Source organism: Sciurus vulgaris (assembly GCF_902686455.1).
Source record: "Sciurus vulgaris genome assembly, chromosome: 5".
In the NCBI taxonomy this organism is placed as follows: Eukaryota; Metazoa; Chordata; class Mammalia; order Rodentia; family Sciuridae; genus Sciurus; species Sciurus vulgaris.
This window is the reverse complement of record NC_136465.1, coordinates 17315706-17334529: the sequence shown is the minus strand read 5'-3', so window position 1 is coordinate 17334529 and position 18824 is coordinate 17315706. Positions and strand designations below refer to the sequence as shown.

The window sequence follows — 18824 nt, the reverse complement described above, 5'->3', positions numbered from 1 at the left end:
AGTTAATTTACACCCGAGTTTTCAGAGCAAGTCAAGCAGTTCCAGTTTTTACAACTAAAGAACACTGAAGCTCAATCATACAATGTGAAGATGGAGCAGATACATTCATCTCTGAGCCATGCTGAGGACACAGAGCTTCAGGGAGTAGATTCTGAAATCAGACTGACTACATTCAAATCCTAAATCGGGCAATTTACCCACTATGTGACCTCAGGAAAATTACTTAACCTCTCTGGTCTCAGGCCCAATCTATAAGAGGTCATGACAGGAACTCCCTACCTTAAGGAGGGCTGGGGTAATCAAATGACAATGGACGCATGATGTGTTTGGCATGATGTTTCTCACCTTTTAAAAACTGCTAGTAGTGTTGCTGATACTAATACTACTCAGAAGTTATCTCAAAAAGCAAATTATCCTAAATAATGTTGCTGAAATGCATTCTCTGAAAATCTCAGGCATTTTTAATTTATATACAGACGCTGACTTCTGTTAGCCACTGGTGACATCAACACAACAGATTTCCAAGACTTAGTGGAAAAGAAGAATATAAATTATCTCAATTTTTATATCAAGTATACACTGAAATGAGAATATTTTTAGATATATTAGGTTAAATATATTATTTAGATTCATTCTTTTTAATGCAGCTACTAAAGAAATTTTAAATTATATATGTAACTCATCATTTCTATTGCACACTGAAGACAGTCTTTAAAACAAAGTGCCTCATGAAAATTAAATACCTACGCTGGGGTTAGGGCTGGGTGGTAGAGTGCTTGACTAGTATGGGTGAGGCCATGGGTTCAACCCCCAGCAACACACACACACACACACACACACACAGACATATGACCTCAATTATGAAACTCAATGTAGAGCTTACCTGAATTTTCAGAGTTTATATATAATTAATTTGAAACTCTTTCTTAACCCCCTGCCCCAAATTTCCCTTTGATGAGTATCTCTCCATTGTAGAACCAACTGAGAAGCTTTTATTAGCATGTGGTGAATTTATTTGCTCCATTTTCCACAATCTGACCATATTCGCTTACATAACAAAGCCAACAGACTGACCTCCAACAAAAATGTCCACTACAGAGGACTGGCTTTAGCATGCAGGTGTCCAGAGCACTTGAAACTGCCAACACTGAACTGGCACAATGGCCCCAGTCCTGGGACTTTGCCCAACAGTCCCAAAGCCCAGATGAAGTGCTCAGATGTGTAGGAGGAAAATGGCCTTGAGATTTAAATGGGGCCCAGAAGGCTGGCCTTGGACATAATGCAAATGAAACTTGCCTCACATCTCTGCAGCTACCTGGCTACTAAACAAAACAGCCAGATGTCAGTGGCCTTTGGGCGGAGACCAAAAAACATGCAAAGGGAGGGGGTCAGGAAATACTGAAATGCTGTATTGTTCTGCCTCCAAGAAAGTTCCTGCTACAAGAGGACCCGGTAAGGAAATAACAGTGAAGAGCAGTTGCAAAATCTAACAGGAAAAAAAAAAGAAGCTTGGAAGTAACACACTGAGATCTTTCTACTCAAAATGAGGTGCTCCTGGATCCCTGGCATCACTGGGAGCTGGTTAGGAATGCAGATCCCAGACCCTGACCCAGCCCAAAGGACAGGAGTCTTCATTTCAATAAGGTCCCCAGGTAACTCGCACCTCAACATGTGAGAGGCAGCTGCTTATCCACCCAAGATCCAGAGACACCGAGTTCTTTAAATTCTCATTCTCATTACCCACCTGTTGTCCTGCAGTGGCTAACTATAAACACAGGCCCTTCCAAGTATGATGCATATTATGAATGTTTTGTTGACTGAATGAAGCTTGGAAAACAGGATCCCAAGCAAGTTTAAAGGATGGTGGGAAATCTGTTCTCAAGTAAGGGCTAAAGAAATCAGCAGTAACTGAAGAGTGTGGGCAAAGTGCAGCTCGGACCCGTGTGGATTTGACCTGGGGACTGCGTAGGTTGAATAAGATGAGCAAAATCATCCATACTGAGCTGGGGACATAGCTCAGTCGGTAGAGTGCGTGCCTTGCAAGCCCAAAGCCATGGGTTTGATCCACAGCACCGCAAAAAAAAAAAAAAAAAAAAAAAAAAAAAAAAAAAAAAACAACCATACCAAAAAATCATTTCAGGCTCAGACAAAAGGAAAAAATTATTTTAATGGGGATGGGAAAATTAAGAACTGTGTACTGTGATAAAAACTGTCTGCATTAACAAAAACTAGGGGTTCACAAAAAAGTTGGATGATTTATCTGTTTTAAAGTAATCCAAAGTTCTTTTGAAAGGGAATTATACTTCTACATTAAGGATCATTCACATTTTTCCCTCTTTACTGTTTTTTTTTCCCAATCAGCATTCAAATGCGCTGTTATTTTCCTCATTTTAATTATCTCTTGACCCCACTTTCTCCCTACAGTTACATTTCTCACCTTCCCTTTGCAGCAAAAATCCTTGAAATAGTTGCCCACATTCGACCTTTCCATTTCCCTACTCCTGCTCTCCTGAATCCTAGCTGATCAACGCCACCAAAACTGCTGTAATCACAGGACTACCTGGGAGACTGAGGCAGGAGGATCATGAGTTCAAAGTCAGCCTGAGCAACTAAGCAGACTCTGTCTCAAAATACAACGCGAGGGCCAGGGTGCAGCTTGGTGATGGAGTGCTCAACTAGCATGTCCAAAGCCCTGGGTTCAAGCCCCAGCACCACACAAAAGGAAGGGGAAAAAGAAGGCTGTTATCAAGTTCACCAAGGACTTCTCCACAACTGAATCTCTGGGTCCATTTTCATCTTATTTGACCTTTAAGGAGCATATGAAGAAGCGTTCTCATTTGGCTCCCAAGACAACACACACTCTTGATTTTCATTAGCCTCCCCCCCACTTTTTTTTTCCAGTCCCCTTTACTGACTGGTTCCTTCTCATCTCTCCATCTTCAGAGTGCAAGTAGCCCAGGGTCTCGGTCCTGAACTCTCCTCTCTTCCACTGTCAATTACTCCCCCCCGCAGATTCCATCCAGTCTAAACGTGACAGATTCCAAACCTTTATCTCAGTCCCGACCTCATCTGAAATCTAGATACACACCTTCAGCTGCCTACGTAGGCAGCTCCAAAACAGCGGCTGACCTTTTTCACAAAGTCAGCTTCGCCCTGCACCACTCCACCCCTCGAGCTGCGAGACCACTGCTTGCAAATCACCCGGACTTGCCGCACTCACATTCATTCCATCAGGACAGCTTTCCCACTCTTCAGACCAACCCTCTCGACCCACGTCACCACTATTGCTCACCGACGTGACCACAATAGTCTCCTGACTGGCTGCCTACTTGGGCCCATCCCCATTCTGTCCATTCTCATGAGACACAGCAGCACTGTGCCCTCTAAAACAGGTCAGTGCACACCACATGCACGCCACATTTCCTTTTAAATGCTCTCCCCTTCAGTCCAAGCCAAAGCCAATGCAATACGACAGGGCCCTTCGGAAACTGCCAATGGTGTCCGCGCTCTTCCTCGCTCACTCTGCTCTGGTAACACTGGTCTTCCAGCTCCTGGAAGGCAGGAAGCATGGCTGCCAGGGTTTGGCCCTTGTTGCCTGCAGTCCCCCCTCTTCAGATCTGATATCACTGAGGCCACCCTTGACCACATGCTTTGCAACCACAGTTCCACCCCCTACCCCACCACCCTTCTGCTTTATTCTTCCCTCAAGAACATCACACCATCAGCACGCGCGCACACACCGTATGCAAGAGCAAGGATTTTTTTTTTTTTTTTTTTTGGTCTGTTTTGTTGACCACTGCGTTCCCAGCAGCTAAAGTACTTCCTTGTACAGATGAGGCCCCCAATAAATATTTTTTGAATGACTATATGAATGAAGAAAAAAAAATGATACAGAGCTACATATGATCTGTAATATCCCTGTGGTCTTTTAAATAGCTCACTTTGTATGCATCTGCATATTCAGATATTATGGAAAAAGCAAAGCCACTTCAATCTGATAAATAAATTAACCTCATACAAACTCTGACACATTGTCAAATAAAAAGAAGAAAGCTCTCTCTAAACGCAGAGATGCTCTAAAAGACCCTAGTAGTGCTGGCCTTTCTCCAAACCTTAGATCTTGCTTTACCAGGGCACACTTAAACAATGGGTCCCAATACATACACCCTCCCTGGAAGCAGGTGAAAGTGGCCAAGCCAATATAGAGGACTTTGATTTCTTAGATGAAAGAGAAATCACAGTGCAAGGTGCCAGCACTTTATGTTTTAATGATGTATAAAATTTGGGTGTAGCCCATTTTCAGTGAACTTCTGGACTCACATACAAGTCAGAAAAAAATGTTTTTGTTGTTGGATTGCCCTTTAATTCACTCAGTAAATGGGCAGGATGGACCATATTTAGATAAACCACATTTTAAAAGAACTTTAAATCATCTTTCAGGTAAAAGGAAAACAAAATAGTTTCAGCACTTGTAGAAATAAATAATGCAGTTGTGAAGTAGATTTACAGGCCACAGAAGTGATATGAGGCAGATAAGAGCCAAGAGTGATTTTTAAACAAAATAATGTTCTAATTTCTCTACTATAATATTAATATTATGATAATGTTACTTTTCACAGACTATAGCTGGCTTCCTTTTATCTCTGAAGTTATGTACCCAGCAGAAACTCTTTACCAACCTCTAATTAACCAACTTCAGGATAAGCAGCCACCCTAAAGACATCCTGGCTGATGTCCATTATCACTGGTCCTCACAGCCAGTAATCAAGACTCTGGCAAGCTTATTAAAACCTGTTCCCACCACTGAGATGATGGTTAGCAAAAGCCAGTTCTGTTTCCCCAAGATCAGGGCCAGATATACTGGCTACTGAAATTATAGAATTTAAATATTGTACAAAATAAGAGTTGTTTCACCATGAATGCTAAATGGAATGCTTTAAGAAGGAGATTCTAAGTGACCATAAGAGAATTCTATGCTTTTTAACTCTTTTTACTAAACAGAGGCAAAATAAAACCCAATATTTGTAAAATATAAAGATAACCACCCAGATTAAGAAAAGGGAACCACCCGCCAGGCCTGGAGGCACATGCCTGTAATTCCAGCAGCTCTGGAGTTTGAAGCAGGAGGATCGTGAGTTCAAGGTCAACCTCACCAACTTAGGGAGACCCTAAGCAACTTAGAGAGTCCCTGTCTCTAGATAAAACATAATAAAGGGTTGGGAATGTGGCTCAGTGATTAAGCACTCCTGGGATCAATCCCCAGTACCAAAAAAAGAAAAGAAAAATGAATTCCCATTATCCTTCAACTCCCCTGTGAACTTTACTGATGCATGATTTTATAAACCATTTTCTCACTAAGTAAACACAGATATCTATATTTACTAACACTTCTAGAACGTTGACTTGAATTTCTCTAAGCCCATGAAGGTCTTTTAAACCTATAAACTACACATTTAGAATTGTATGCTGTCTTGTTAGATGTGTGACCCAAGCAGAAGCCAGCACGATACGAAGGACCATCAAGGGACACGGAAGCCTCACCAAGAAGGCAGGAAGAAAGCTCAAAACTGTAGAGAGGCGCAACATCAAAAGACTTGAAGGCAACAGTCTCTGGGGCCGTCACATCACACCAGGCAAACACAGCCCGGCCCTTATCTGCTTCCATCAGAAGCCTCTGCCAAAAGGGAGAAGGCAGGGTGAGGACATTCCCAGCCACACATCACGCTTATCTTCAGTGCCCTAGGTTGTCACTCGCAAGAGAGCTGTAACGGAAGTCACAACTGGAGCCCGCACCTCATGAACAGTAACTGCAGAGTGGGAGCCGGGCCACTTCCACAAAATAGGAGCTGTAACAAGGGTCAGTGAAGTCAATGGCAAAAAGTCACCAGGCCAGAAATACTGCTGGCTCTGGAAATTCTACTCCACCATTCATCCCGCCAGGCCTGGGTCCACAGCTCCTGGGAGGGTTCCTGCGTGAGCTAGGTAACAGCCTGTGGGTTCAATTCGGTCACTGAACACCTTTACTGAATGTCTACCGTGTGTCAAAGCACAAAGTACTAGGATGCTCCTCTCGGCTTCCATACTTCACTTCTGTGGGCAATCACAGTACAGGGTACAAAGAAAGGCCAACTGTCCCATTCAACAGATGTATGACTGTAAGAAAGGCAATAACAATTCCTCCTCCCATCCAGCTAAGTGCAACCTCCCAGCCAGGTCATTTACTGCCCACTTGCTGTCTGAGCCCTTCCCAACTGTCCAATGCTAGAGAGGCATTCCATGAGCTCCTGAGGCACTGAGGCACAGTGATACTAAAATAACTCACCCAAGGTGACACAACCAAGTGACAGAGCCAGGATGCAAATCAGACCCTTTCAAGGCCACACTCCAGCCAACAGATGGATGGCAATGCCTCTCAGAGACACAGAATCTGCTTTAAGAGGACAGGCAAAGGAGTCTCCCCCTCCTGACCTCCCAACTACCAAATTCTTCAGGAGACCCCACTCACACACCCAAAGCAAGCAGCGCAGGACTGTGCACATGCGATCTACTCTTCTTTCCAGGCCTGCCTCTGGACACTGGGTTTCGTGCAGCTCTGTGTGGCTGTGGGAGTCAACCTGGTAAGAAGCACAAACCTACCTTAAACAGCAGGAGGGGAGGAGGGATTATCACTCAGGAGAGCAATGCAGCCACCATGCAGCCCCAAGTCACAATGCAGTGACTTGACCATGTTCCTGAGCCTGGCTTAAATGTTTAAGAACCAACTCTGCTCCATGGGGAAGGGGAAGAGAGGCAATTTGGATTGCCTTGAACCAGAACCAGTGCTGCAGTAAGCAAAGCACCCAGACTGGCCGGATCAGTTCCTTGTAATATCCCTCAGTGAGAGACTTTGCCACCTGGAGACCACACCCACCAAAGAGAACTAATTAAGTTCTAGGGGCAACCATTAAAAGGTCATGATCATCACCAGGTTAGAGCAGGTTCCCAAGATTCTGATCTTCAGAACCACGTTGGATGTTCATGAAAATGCCCCTAGAAAACTATAAAACCAGAATCTAAAACCAGGTGATTACAACTTGTAACAGCCAGTTTGGGAAACATTATTTAAAGGACGAAACTATAGGGCCTAAAAAGAGCAACATAGGGTGTCCCTGTTTCAGGCATATCCATGTCTAATCCAGAACACTATTTTCTATACATAAAAGTCTCCAGAGAAGGCTGAGGCAGGAGGATCGCAAGTTCAAAGCCAGCCTCCACAACTTAGCAAGGTCCTAAGCAACTCAGCCAGACACTGTCTCAAAAGAAAAAAGGGGTGGGGATGTGATTCAGTGGTTAGCACTCCTGGGTTCAATTCCTAATACCAAAAAAAGAAAATGGCTTCCAAAAGTTCTTAAATAAACATAAGGGTCTCAAGTCATAGAGCACTGTGGTCCTCTCAAGTAGCAGAGGCAATGGTTAAACTCATCCTCTTTTCAAACAGAAAGAAAACAGGGCTACACAAATCATTTTACTTAAACTGCTGTCGACTTACTTCAGAAAATATAGCAGCATCCAGAATTGTTCCAAGCCCTCCAGTGATCTGCTTAAGATTTAAAGAACCTCTCTTATTTCAAAGGACAAGATAAGAAAGTGAAAGTCAACCCACCGAATGGGAAAAGGTATCTGCAAGGCATGAATCTGATAAGAGTTTTGTTTCCAGAATACATAAAGAACTCTTACAATTTAATAATAAATGGACAAATAGCCCAGCTTAAAAACGGGCAAAGCATCTGAAGTCATTTCTCCAAAGAAGAAATACAGATGGCGAACAAGCACAAGAAAAGATGTCCAACATCATTAGTCATTAGGGAAATGAGGGCTCGATTCACCCCCACTAAGACAGCGAGAATCAAAAAGACTGAAAAGAAGGTGTTGGTTACGACGTGGGGAAACAGGAACCCTCATACACTACTGATGGGAATGTAAAGTGCTACAGCCCTTATGAAAAAGGTTTACGATCACTCCAAGTATTAAACAGAGAATTGCGATATGAACCAGTAATTCCAATTCTATGTATTTACCTGTGTTGCTCAGATTTCATTCCTGTGACCAAAATACCTGACAAGAACAACTTAGAGGAAGAAAAGTTTATTTGGGCTCACAGTTTCAGAGACTCAGTCCACAGTGAGCCAGCTCCACTGCCCCAGGCCCAAGGTGAGGCAGAACATCATAGCAGAATAACACGGTGGCAGGAAGCTGCTCAGGTTACAGCAGAGAGGTAGGTACTCAAGGAAGCAAGGACAAAACATAATCCCCAAGGGCATACCCTCAGTGGCTTTACCTCCTCCAACTGTGCTCCACATGTCTACAGTTATCGCCAGTAATCCATCCAAATTATTAATTCACCAAGTGGATTAATCCACTGATTAGATTACAGCTCTCGTAATCTAACTGCTGCACCTCTGAACATTCCTGCATTGTCTAACATACGCTTTTGGGGGACCGTTCACATCCAAACCATAACAATACCCAAGAGAAATGGGTCCACACAAAATATTTATACTAATGTTCATGGCAGCATTATTCCTAATAGCCAAAAAGTGGAAACAGCCTAATAACTGAGGAACTGATGGGTAAAATGGGACCAATTTACTCAATGGCGTATTATTCAGCAATAAAAAGGAATGAAGTACTAATACATGCTACAACCCTGGGTGAGCAATGACCACACTGTGCTCAGTGAAAAAAATCCAACCACGACACTCCACTTGCCGTATAATTCCACTCACATGATATGCACAGAACACCAAAGAAAATCTACAGCCAGAAAATAGCTTAGTGATTTGCTGCAGCAGGGGACAGGGCAATGGTTAGATTGGGGAATGACAGCTTAAAGGGTTGGGGTTTGTTTTTGAATAATGAATATGCTCTAAAGTTGACTATGGCGAAAGATGCATAACTCTGTAAACACACTACCATGCACCAGATGTGCAGTTTAAATGAGCGATCTGTGTGGTGTGAGAAATTCATTTAAATAAAAAAGTTGTTCAAGAAAAGAATCCCATCTAACCTCCTTGAGACTTAATTCATTCTCAGTAATTGGAGATGCCAGTTATCTTTCAATACTGCAAAGAATACCCAATAATCCCCATTATCCTTAGGAGCTGTATTTTAGACTCAATGGTTCGGATAGTACCAAACCTTATATGGTACTCCATTTTTTTCCATGTATCCATACCTATGATAAAGTTTAATTTATAAATTAGGCACAGTAGAAGATTAACAAATAATAGAACAATATTCACAATATACTATAATAAAATTTATGTGGTCTTGTGGTCTGTCTGCCTCTAGAAATACCTTACACTGAATTGTACTCGCCCTTCTTGTGATGATGAGAGATGATACAATGCCTATATGAAGAGATTTAGTAAAGCGAATAATTCTGGTGTAACAGTAGGCTACCACGTAAGAATTACTTGAACACAAGGACTGTGAGACTGCAACAGGTAATTGGATACCTGGCAAGGCTAGTAAGTGACTAACCAGCAGGTAGCATATACAGTGTAGACAGCTTGGACAAAGGGATGACTCACATTCCAGTCAGGACTGGGGCCGGGGGTCAACAGGAGAGTTCACCATGCCACTCGGAACAGTGCACAACTCAAACTTACAGAATATTTCTGGAATATTTCATTTATTATTTCTGGACCACAGCTGATCGCAGGTAAATGAAACCACAGAAAGCAAACCTGCAGATGAGTTGGGTCTTGTGTGCAAATACCAATGCACACACACATGCACACAATACCTGGGCCATATTAAAAGGCAAATGGATGTTATTCTCTCTCCTTTCCTCCCCCCATATTTTTGCATCCTTATGCCTTGAGACTGTATTTTCACCAGAAGTTAGAAAACTGAAAATTGGCATGGATTTCCACAGAAGCCTACCCATGAGCATTCTCCCCTGGATTCACACATGCTACACTCAAGGCCACTGCCTGATTGTACAGAAACCCTGGAGCCTGCAAATGGAGCTACCTTCCACAGTTGTCACTAAAAAAATATTTTGGAGACAAAGAACATAAGATTTTTTTTCCCTCTTATTAGTGCTCGCTATCTCAAACCACGGTCCAGAAGTATGATCTTTACTCCCTCCTCCTGTCAGCTTCATCTGAAAGATTACCAGGCCTTCAGGACAGCTCTGTGGGTGTCCCAGGAAGGACCAAGGTTGTCCTGGTGTTTATCACTGCCCACCTGGATGCTCACTGTGATGCTATGCAGATTTGAGGGTGGATGAAGCAAGGGAGTCATCCGCTGGGTATAACTGAAAAAACAAAAACCTCCCAGCCATCTCCTCCACTAATCCAAGCCAATAGCTGACTCTCATCAAGATTAGGCTCAAAAGTTTTCCCATCTTTATCAAAAGTTTTTTCTCCATCTTACTGAGTATTGTGTACTGCAGGCTACCTGTTTTGAAATTTGCTCTTTTTTTTTCCCCCAGAATAGTTCCTACTGTGGAATACATGTTTCTTCTCATCATTTTCAAGGCATGGCTCTCAATTTCCATTTCCATTAAAATTCCATGCCTCCCACATCCTCTCACCACTTTCGTAACTTACCAGACATGATGGAGCAAATATGTACAATACTCAAAGTTCACCAGAGTCAAGTCAGTAAACACACCAGCCAGATGGTCAAAAGGGAACGACAACTCTTTAAATAGACAATGCCCTCTACCTAAAGCTCTTCTGCTCTAACACAGAGCTGCACAATAGAGTAGTCCCTAGCCACCTGCGGCCACTTATATTCACAAAAATGAAATAAAATTGCAAAATCAGTCCTTAAATCTCACTAGTCACGTAGGGACAAGGGAGATAGGAGACATTTCCATCACAACAAAGTCTTATTGAACAAAGCTGATTCAGAGAGTAACTTCATGAATTCTATGAAAGTTCATGAGGTCTGAGTTCCTAGGTACAGTGGCTCCATAGTTACTGATTATGAAGTGTGACTCTAAGAAGTACAACCCAAGAAACTCTGAATGCTCTTGGTATGTTTTCTTAGGTTTGTGGACAAAGATTGTTAGAGCCTAACACACAGCTCAACATAGAGTAAGTACCTAATATTTTTTGAGTGAATGGGTGAATGAATAGCATCATAACACCTGTGCTTCAGTTTCCGCCCTGACTTACTTACAGATATTAGTTCACAGAAAGCAATGAATTTTTTTTTTTCCCATCATGGAAGATCTTTACAGGGAGAAGTAAGCATCAGCAGACAAGGCAGGCAGCTTGTGGACCCTCGGGAGCCACTAGAAATAAATCTGCAAAATCAAAACATCTGCCCAATGGGAAATGTAATATTCAAAGTTTCAGATCCCAAAAAAACATCTTGCTTCTTCAAACACACACGACTTACAGCTTTTAGGGACACAGAGGGAAGGTCAGGGGAGATGTTCTGGAAGATCACACAACCTGCTGCCAATTTCTCAGCATTTCTCCAATACACATTTGCTGGAAAATGATACACTCACAAAGGCAAGCATCTAACTGCATCTAGGTTCCCCTTCCTTTGGTGTCCTGTGGCCCAATCTACACTGCCTATCCATCAGCTTCTTAGGAAGTAAGAGTTTTTGAAAATCTAAAAGCATGTAGGTCATGGTGTATAGAAGGAAGCAGTTCATTGGTCCTTAACCAATAACCTCCTGGAGGCCAAACAAAAGCTCCAGATGCTTTTTAACATTTTCTACCTCCCATGTCCACCAACCAATAGCCACAGCAAGAGCCAAGTCGCTCCATTTCTATAACTCACTTTTTCTTAGCAAGAGTCTGAGAACAGAAGGCCAGAGAAGCAGGGAGCAGCTGTTGCCTGCTCCTTATTAATGCCCTCCACCCAGTCCCCATTCTCCTCATTATTTTTTCAGACGCCTTTTCTCAACAGTCTCTAAGCCCCAGCTCCTGGGAAGAAATAACAAGGAAAAGCAGCCTTCTCTGTGTCAACACTGCGGTGGCAAAAAACGTCCAGACCGCTTCTCTGAGGCGATGTAATTAGAAATTAAAATAGGTGAGCCTCCCGTCCAACTTTAAATTGTGAATCTGGTTGACTGTGAATTTCAATTCCCTCCTTGAAACAATGTGGAACTCCTGGCATGTGTTTTTGATAAGGAATTACACAATTCTATCTTTTGAGCCAAACAACGCTGGTCTCACTATTTAAGCAGAGAGATCTATAAAATAATGCTTGCTGATAAATTAGTCATCCAATTTTCAGAATCCATAACCCAAAGAACCTAAATATTAGGGCCAAAAAAGCTCAATTTCTGCAACAGGCAATGCTAATTCTGAGGACATAAAAGCACGGAGATGAAGAAATTTGGACTGCCTGAGCTGACATCTCGGCTCTGATACAGGAACCTGAGTAAATTACTCAACCACTCTGGACTTGAGAACAGAGATGGCAATACTGACCTCAGAGGCTATCAGAGGGACACAAGAACAAATTCCAAGTAAGAACTCAATAAATATTGGCTGATTGTAACACTGAAACACATCACATGAAGTGCTTTCCAAAAGTTAGGACTTCTGATGAAACTTAAGGGCTGCTTCTCAGAAGACCCACATGAAAATACTACCCAAGTGTCCTAGCCTTGGGTTAAAATGGAATTTTTCCACTCACCCCAAGAATAATCTTTTTTAAATAACCTATCAACATGTACATTTGATTTATTTTATTGGTTTAGGGTCAGAGAGAAAAAAGAGAGTTTCAAACCAGACAGTTGCTCCCTGTGAAGCCCCAAGGAGGGTCCGTCCTGGCCACAGCCTGGCTCTCACAAGGAGGAAGGAGAAAGGAGCTGGCTGGTGCCTTCCTCACTTCAAGGGCGTCGCCGAGAGAAAAAGGCCAGGCACCTCTGTGCCCTGGAGAGTCAACAAAGTCCTTGCCCACTGGGCCCCAACAGGGCTCCAGTTTGTTGACCTTCTGGGCAAAGTGAGAAAACTTTCTTTTGGTAGGACAAACAAGTACTGCAAGGACATGTGCTATTTTTATGTAAATAAGATATCATCAGCAAAGGTTCGTTACTGATGTTATGAGTTACACCTTATTTTCTAATGAGGCATGGAAATGTGCTAATTTGAATTTAAGAATAATGTGTGAACTACATGCTGCAAAATATCCTTTTTCTCCACTCTAAACTGCAACAGTATTACAAGGAACACAACTTAATTTGGAGCTTGTGAAAAATGTCTTTGGAAGATGGTCCTGTAACTCAGAAACACAGGAAGGTACTAAGGAACACACTCTTTCAAAAACTAATGCCTCCCCTTAATCTCTGAGTTGACATACAATATCACAACACGAGCTTGTCAAGACATGAACACAAGAGAACGAAATGGATGCTCTGCAGAATTTCATCCGGATCCTGTAATCCACTAAAACAAAACGAGGCTCCTTTTTCTATTAAAGAACTAGGGAGGGGCCTGGGGATATAGTTCAGTGATAGAGCACCGCTCAGCATGTGCTAGGCCCTGGGTTCAATCACCAGCACCGCAAAAAAAACCTCAGGAGAGAAACCAAGGGCCTCCATGCATGGCCCAGACTTTCCAGGAAGAGCCCTCAGATGCTGTGGACCCTTGTAGCAGCAGCGATTCCAGGTTACACTAGACCCCCAGAAGCCTGATTCACACTAAAGTACACATACTCCAGTCACATTATTTTTCAGTCTGCCTCTAAACCCCAATCACGTCCGCCTCTCTAAAAGCTGACAATGATCACCATCTATTACTCACCTCCTAATCCAACCCAAACCCAGAGATGTGCTCTTTTCGTAATTGCCAAATGACATTATCCCAAGGAAGCCTCAAACGACCCAGTCTTGAAACCAAAGCACATACACATTTTAATGTTCACGAGGTTTTGCCTCAGCACCTCTTAACCAAGACTGAGATTAACCCATCACCACAACAGTGACTTTGTTTATGAATAATGCATGTCCCATCACTACAGAATTTCTACAGGAGCTTTGCAAATACTCTAAGGAAAGACAGGATGGAAAGTACTCTTTGGAAGAGCGCAGAAATCGCATTTCCTCTCCTTCAGCAGGGAACATCCTTTCCCCCACATCTCCACAAAAAAGTCAATCAACCCGGCCCCTTCAAGGTGCAGCTCTATAGCCAGCTCCTCTGAGGGCATTTCCAAGCCCAGGTCAGACTCTCTCCCTTCCTCTGGGGTCCTGCAAGGGACCTAGGCAGAAGTTTTTCCCACCAGAAAGCAAGCTCCTTGATAACAGAAACGCTGACTTATTCACCTGGCTGTCGGGCTTGGCAAAGTCCTTTGCACACACTCAAGTACAACTAATGAATTGCAGCACTTGTTGCCAGAATCCCTCTTACCGGAATTTTCCAGATCTCCGTCTTCCCTACACCAACACCTGGACCCACTCAAGAGTTATTCTGGGGCGGAAATCCTGGATCCCACTGTCGGGAGAATTAGTGTCTGGAAAATGAAATCCTAGTAGCCTTTCCATCCTCTGCCTAGTGGGTGTTCAACATTCTTTAACATCGAGGGGAAAGGCAACACTAAACATTTATTATTGAGGTCACCGACAACATTCTAAACCCACATTCTCTAACCTGTGTTAACCTGTCTGTAAAAGAAAAAAAAAAAAAAAAAATCTCAGAGCATCATTTGCCAGGGTTTATAGCTGATATGGGTGGACAAAGTCAAATGCATGTAAAACAAAATGATTAAAACGTCTTTAAAAGCTACTGGGAATATTGCACCAAATACACTCCCTTGTCTGTTAGCTCGCTCAATGCAAGTTTGGTTTGTTTGTTTGTTTTTTCCCCTTTCTTTCTGACAGGGAAACGTGATAGTCCTTGAACAGGAGAGCTGACTTGGCACCTTGGGTCCTCTTTAAAGCTTTCCTTCTTCGGATCGTTAAGTAATCAGGCTTTCCTTCCAAGTCTTACGTTTCCAAAGCAGAGGGGTGAACTCAACCCCCTAAACCTTAACGCAAAAAGTTCACCCCTCGGGCCCCCAGCACACACAAAGCGAGCGAGCGAGCGAGCGCAAAGAGGAACGCAGTTACCGGAACCTGACTTTACCGCACACACTCAAGCGGCCCCGCGACGGGTCCTGGGGGACAGAGCGGCGACCACGCAACCGAACCCCAGCTCGCGGCCCCCGCCTGCGCCCCCCGCGCCCCTGCCCCAGGCGGGCGGTCGGGAGCTCACCGCTGCAGGTCTTCCTTCCATCTTCCATCGCCCGCGCCGCGCCGCGCCGCGCCGTCCCCGCCGGGTTGCGGGCTGGGCTGCGGGCTGCGGCTCGGGGACGCGGCGGGCGCGAGTGCGGGCGGCGCGGCTGCTCTTTGTTGGCGCCCGGACGGCCGAGCGGCGGCAAGCGCGGAGCCCCGCGGCGGCCGGCGCGCACCCTGGCGGAGGCGGAGAGCCCGCGGGGCCGCCCGCCGGCCGCGCCAACGTCAGGCGAGGGCGGAGAGCGGGGGGCGGCGCCGGGCCGCGGGAGCCACGCGCGCGCCCCGCGGGCCCCGGCCCCACGGCGGAAACCAGCCTGTTGCTTTGTCTCCTTCCCGAAGCGTCTTCCCAGCCCGAGCCCCGGAGAGGCGCTTTCGCCGGTGCTTCCCCCCAGGAAGGGCGGCGCGCGCGGAGCCGCGAGTTGGCCGCCGTCCCGCTGCGCGCCCGGACACGCGCCCACGCGTCCCCTCGGGTCCGGGCGGCCGCCAGCGGTCTGTCCCCCTCTCTGAGACCCGCCGCCGCTGGAGACGGGTCCCCGGCACCCGCCGACCCCTTTCCAGGCCGGTTCCCCCTCTCGCCCCGCAGGACAGGCGTCTCGCCCACCCGCAGACTTGCCTCGGGACCGTCCCGCACCGAAAGGTCACTTAAAAACTGCATTTTCAAGCAGCAGTGCCTCAGACCGGTACCTTTTTTTCTGTGGCGTTTGATCTGCACCGCAGAAGCAAGGACTGGAAAGGCGCCCTCCTCTGGGAGAGGGACAGGAAGACCTTAAAGCCACCCCCTTCGAATCTGAAGATCTAGGCCAAGTGAAGATCACTCCACCTTTAGTCTCAGGGCTTGTGGTGCCTGAGCACCTGGTTGTAAACCCCTGGCGCCCGCTGCACCGTGGTCCTAGTTTCTGTTGCAGCTTCATTGTCTTATTTGCATGCCGGTAGAAGAAGCCAAAGAAAGGAAGTGACTAACGAAGCCACATTTAGAGCTGAAGGCAGGAGTCAGGTTTCACGGTGGTCCAAGGGGCCAGACCTGGGCTGCCCAGTTGGTCAACTGCTGTGTTCGCTGAGTAAGATCATAGCAGGAACGCAGCGGCGTCCCGCGAGTTGCCTGCTTTCCTTTGTCCAAACCACATCTATCAAAGTCAGTTGGTGGCACTCGTTAGAGGAACCAGAATGAAGGATCTATTCCAACTTTGAAAAATGACCGCAGTTCATGTTCCCACTGCCAGACCAGGTGTAGGGGCTGGTATGTAGGTTTTGAAGCACTACAATTACTTGGGCATATGTCTTCTGTGGATCCTGCCTTCTGTCTTCCATAAATACCTCGCAGAAGTAGTCCCTGTGTGCCTATTGCCGCTAAACTGCCTCCTTGAAACTTGGGGGTCTGTGATTGTGTTAGCAAAAATATCAGAAGAAAGAATAAGTACAAAATATAGCTGCTATCCTGGGACTTGGCCGCTGGCCTGGCGGGCTTTATTTGGAAAATTAACCAACAAGCCAGATACCCAGAGGTTTTTCCTCTCATACAGGAGAAAGAATGGACCTTGATTTATATGAGCTTACCAGTTAAAGGACCTGGGAATCGTCCCAGGAACCCAGCTCAAGTGACCACAATGGCGTTCAAATTCATTGTCAGAATACACAGGTACCCACCTTGGCAAAACAAAGGAGGTAAGAAGACCAACTGAGCAACAGGAGCCCCCAAGAGAGGCGTAAGTTGGTGTATAATTATCCCATTTGTTCCCCAATTCCACCTTGGCCCTAGAAAGACTAGAATAGGTGAGACTTTAGTTGCTGAAGGTCTAAAGGAGGAATGGAAAGGAAGATGAAATTCTGTCATGTATTATTAATACATACATTTAATCTCTATTATTTCTGAAGGCCACTGAAAAGCTCAGATTGTGGAATTCTGGGGGGAGGGTTACAAAAGTAAATATTTATTTAGAATGAAAAAAGAAATCTCATACAAATTCAGAAAGTTAACAGATCCCACAAACATCACCAAATTCAGAAAAACCACAATATTTTTTATCAACTACCTGCATAATACCTCTATTGATTAACTTTCTAAAATAAATAATACTTTCTCCCCATGTGGTTTGGTCACATACTCTCGGTCATCTCTTTACAATGATTTCCTTAACAACCTTGAGATCTAACTCACATCCTATACAACTCATCCCAATATAAAGTGTACAATTCAATATTTTTTAGCATATTCACAGACTTGGGTAACCATTGCCATGGTCAATTTTAGAAAATTTTCATCCTCCCAAAAAAAGAAACTCTAAACCCAGTAGTGACCACTCCTCTTTTCCCTCCAACTGCCCCAGCCTCTGGTAACTGTTAATAAAACTTTCTGTTTTGCAGATTTACCTATTCTGAACACGTCATATAAGTGAAATAATTATGTGGTCTTTTGAGACTGCCTTCATTTTCATTTAGGACTACATTTTCAAATCTCATCCATGTTGTAGCATGTATCAGAACTTGCTTTCTTTTTATTGCTAAATAATTTTCCTTTGTGTTTGACTTGACCATATTTCATTGATCCATTCATCAGCTGATGGACGTTTCTGGTGTTTTTTGGGTTTTTGCTTGTTTGTTTTTACTTTTAACTTTTAGGAATGATACATCCGTGTTCAAGTTTTTATGTGGATGTTATGTCCTTGTTTCTTTTCTCAATTTTTCCAAGAGTAAAATTTTACTTCCAAACTGTTTTCCACAGTGACTGTACAATTTTTACATTCCCAACAGCAACTTTGAGGGTTCTAATTTGTCCTCATCGACACTGAATATTGTCTGTGTTTTTGATCATAGCCATCCTGGTGGAATGATTCTGTAACATCATTTTCTATAAAGTAGAAAACTCAGTTTTTCTGTACTAGAGTTGGTTGATTTTATTATTGTTGTTGTTATTATTATTATTATTATTGACATTTTAGGAAAGTGCATCTTCACACTCATTGTTGACAATAGTATATATACACTTTTGAACAGACCCAGTGGTGCGCATCTGTAATTCCAGTGACTCAGGGGCCTGAGGCAGGAAGATCACATGTTCAAGGCCTGCTTGGGTGTCTTAGCAAGACCTTATCTCAAAATAAAAAGTGAGCAGCTCAGGAGGCTGAGGCAGGAGGATCCCGAGTTCAAAGCCAGCCTCAACAAAAGTGATGCACTAAGCAACTCAGTGAGACCCTGTCTCTAAGTAAAATACAAAATAGGACTGGGGATGTAGCTCAGTGGTCAAGAGCCCCAGAATTCAATCCTGGGTGCCCAAAATAAATAAATAAAATGAAATAAAAAGTGAAAAAGGGCTGGGGATGTAGCTCAGTGGTAAAACACCCCTGGGTTCAATCCCCAGTACCAAGAAAAAAAAAAAATATATATATATATGTATATATATATATAAAAAAATATATACACACATACACTTTTGGTATGTTGTCAAATTTTGGAAAACTACTCAAGTTTCTTTCATACATGAACAGTAGGATTTCAAGGGATTTTGTGCAGTAGTTAATATTTAAAGTTCTGAGGTTTTTTTAATGAGGCATAAGAGAACTTTCTAAGATGATACATCTGCTATTCAGATGATGTTAAT

The 18824-nt window shown here is 44.0% G+C and overlaps 1 protein-coding gene across 3 annotated transcripts in view; it reads right to left on the bottom strand.

Annotated features, from left to right (window-relative positions):
- Positions 1-18824, bottom strand: part of PSD3 (pleckstrin and Sec7 domain containing 3) — a 593519-nt gene that overhangs the window by 393640 nt on the left and 181055 nt on the right. The window contains exon 1 of one of the 3 annotated variants that reach the window (XM_079143341.1): positions 15210-15403. The exons of the other annotated variants lie outside the window; for them this stretch is intronic. Within the exon in view, the coding sequence (XP_078999467.1) occupies positions 15210-15230 (21 nt within the window). The 5' untranslated portion in view covers positions 15231-15403. Of the gene's footprint in view, positions 1-15209; positions 15404-18824 lie in introns of those variants that run through there. 3 annotated transcript variants of the gene reach the window in all.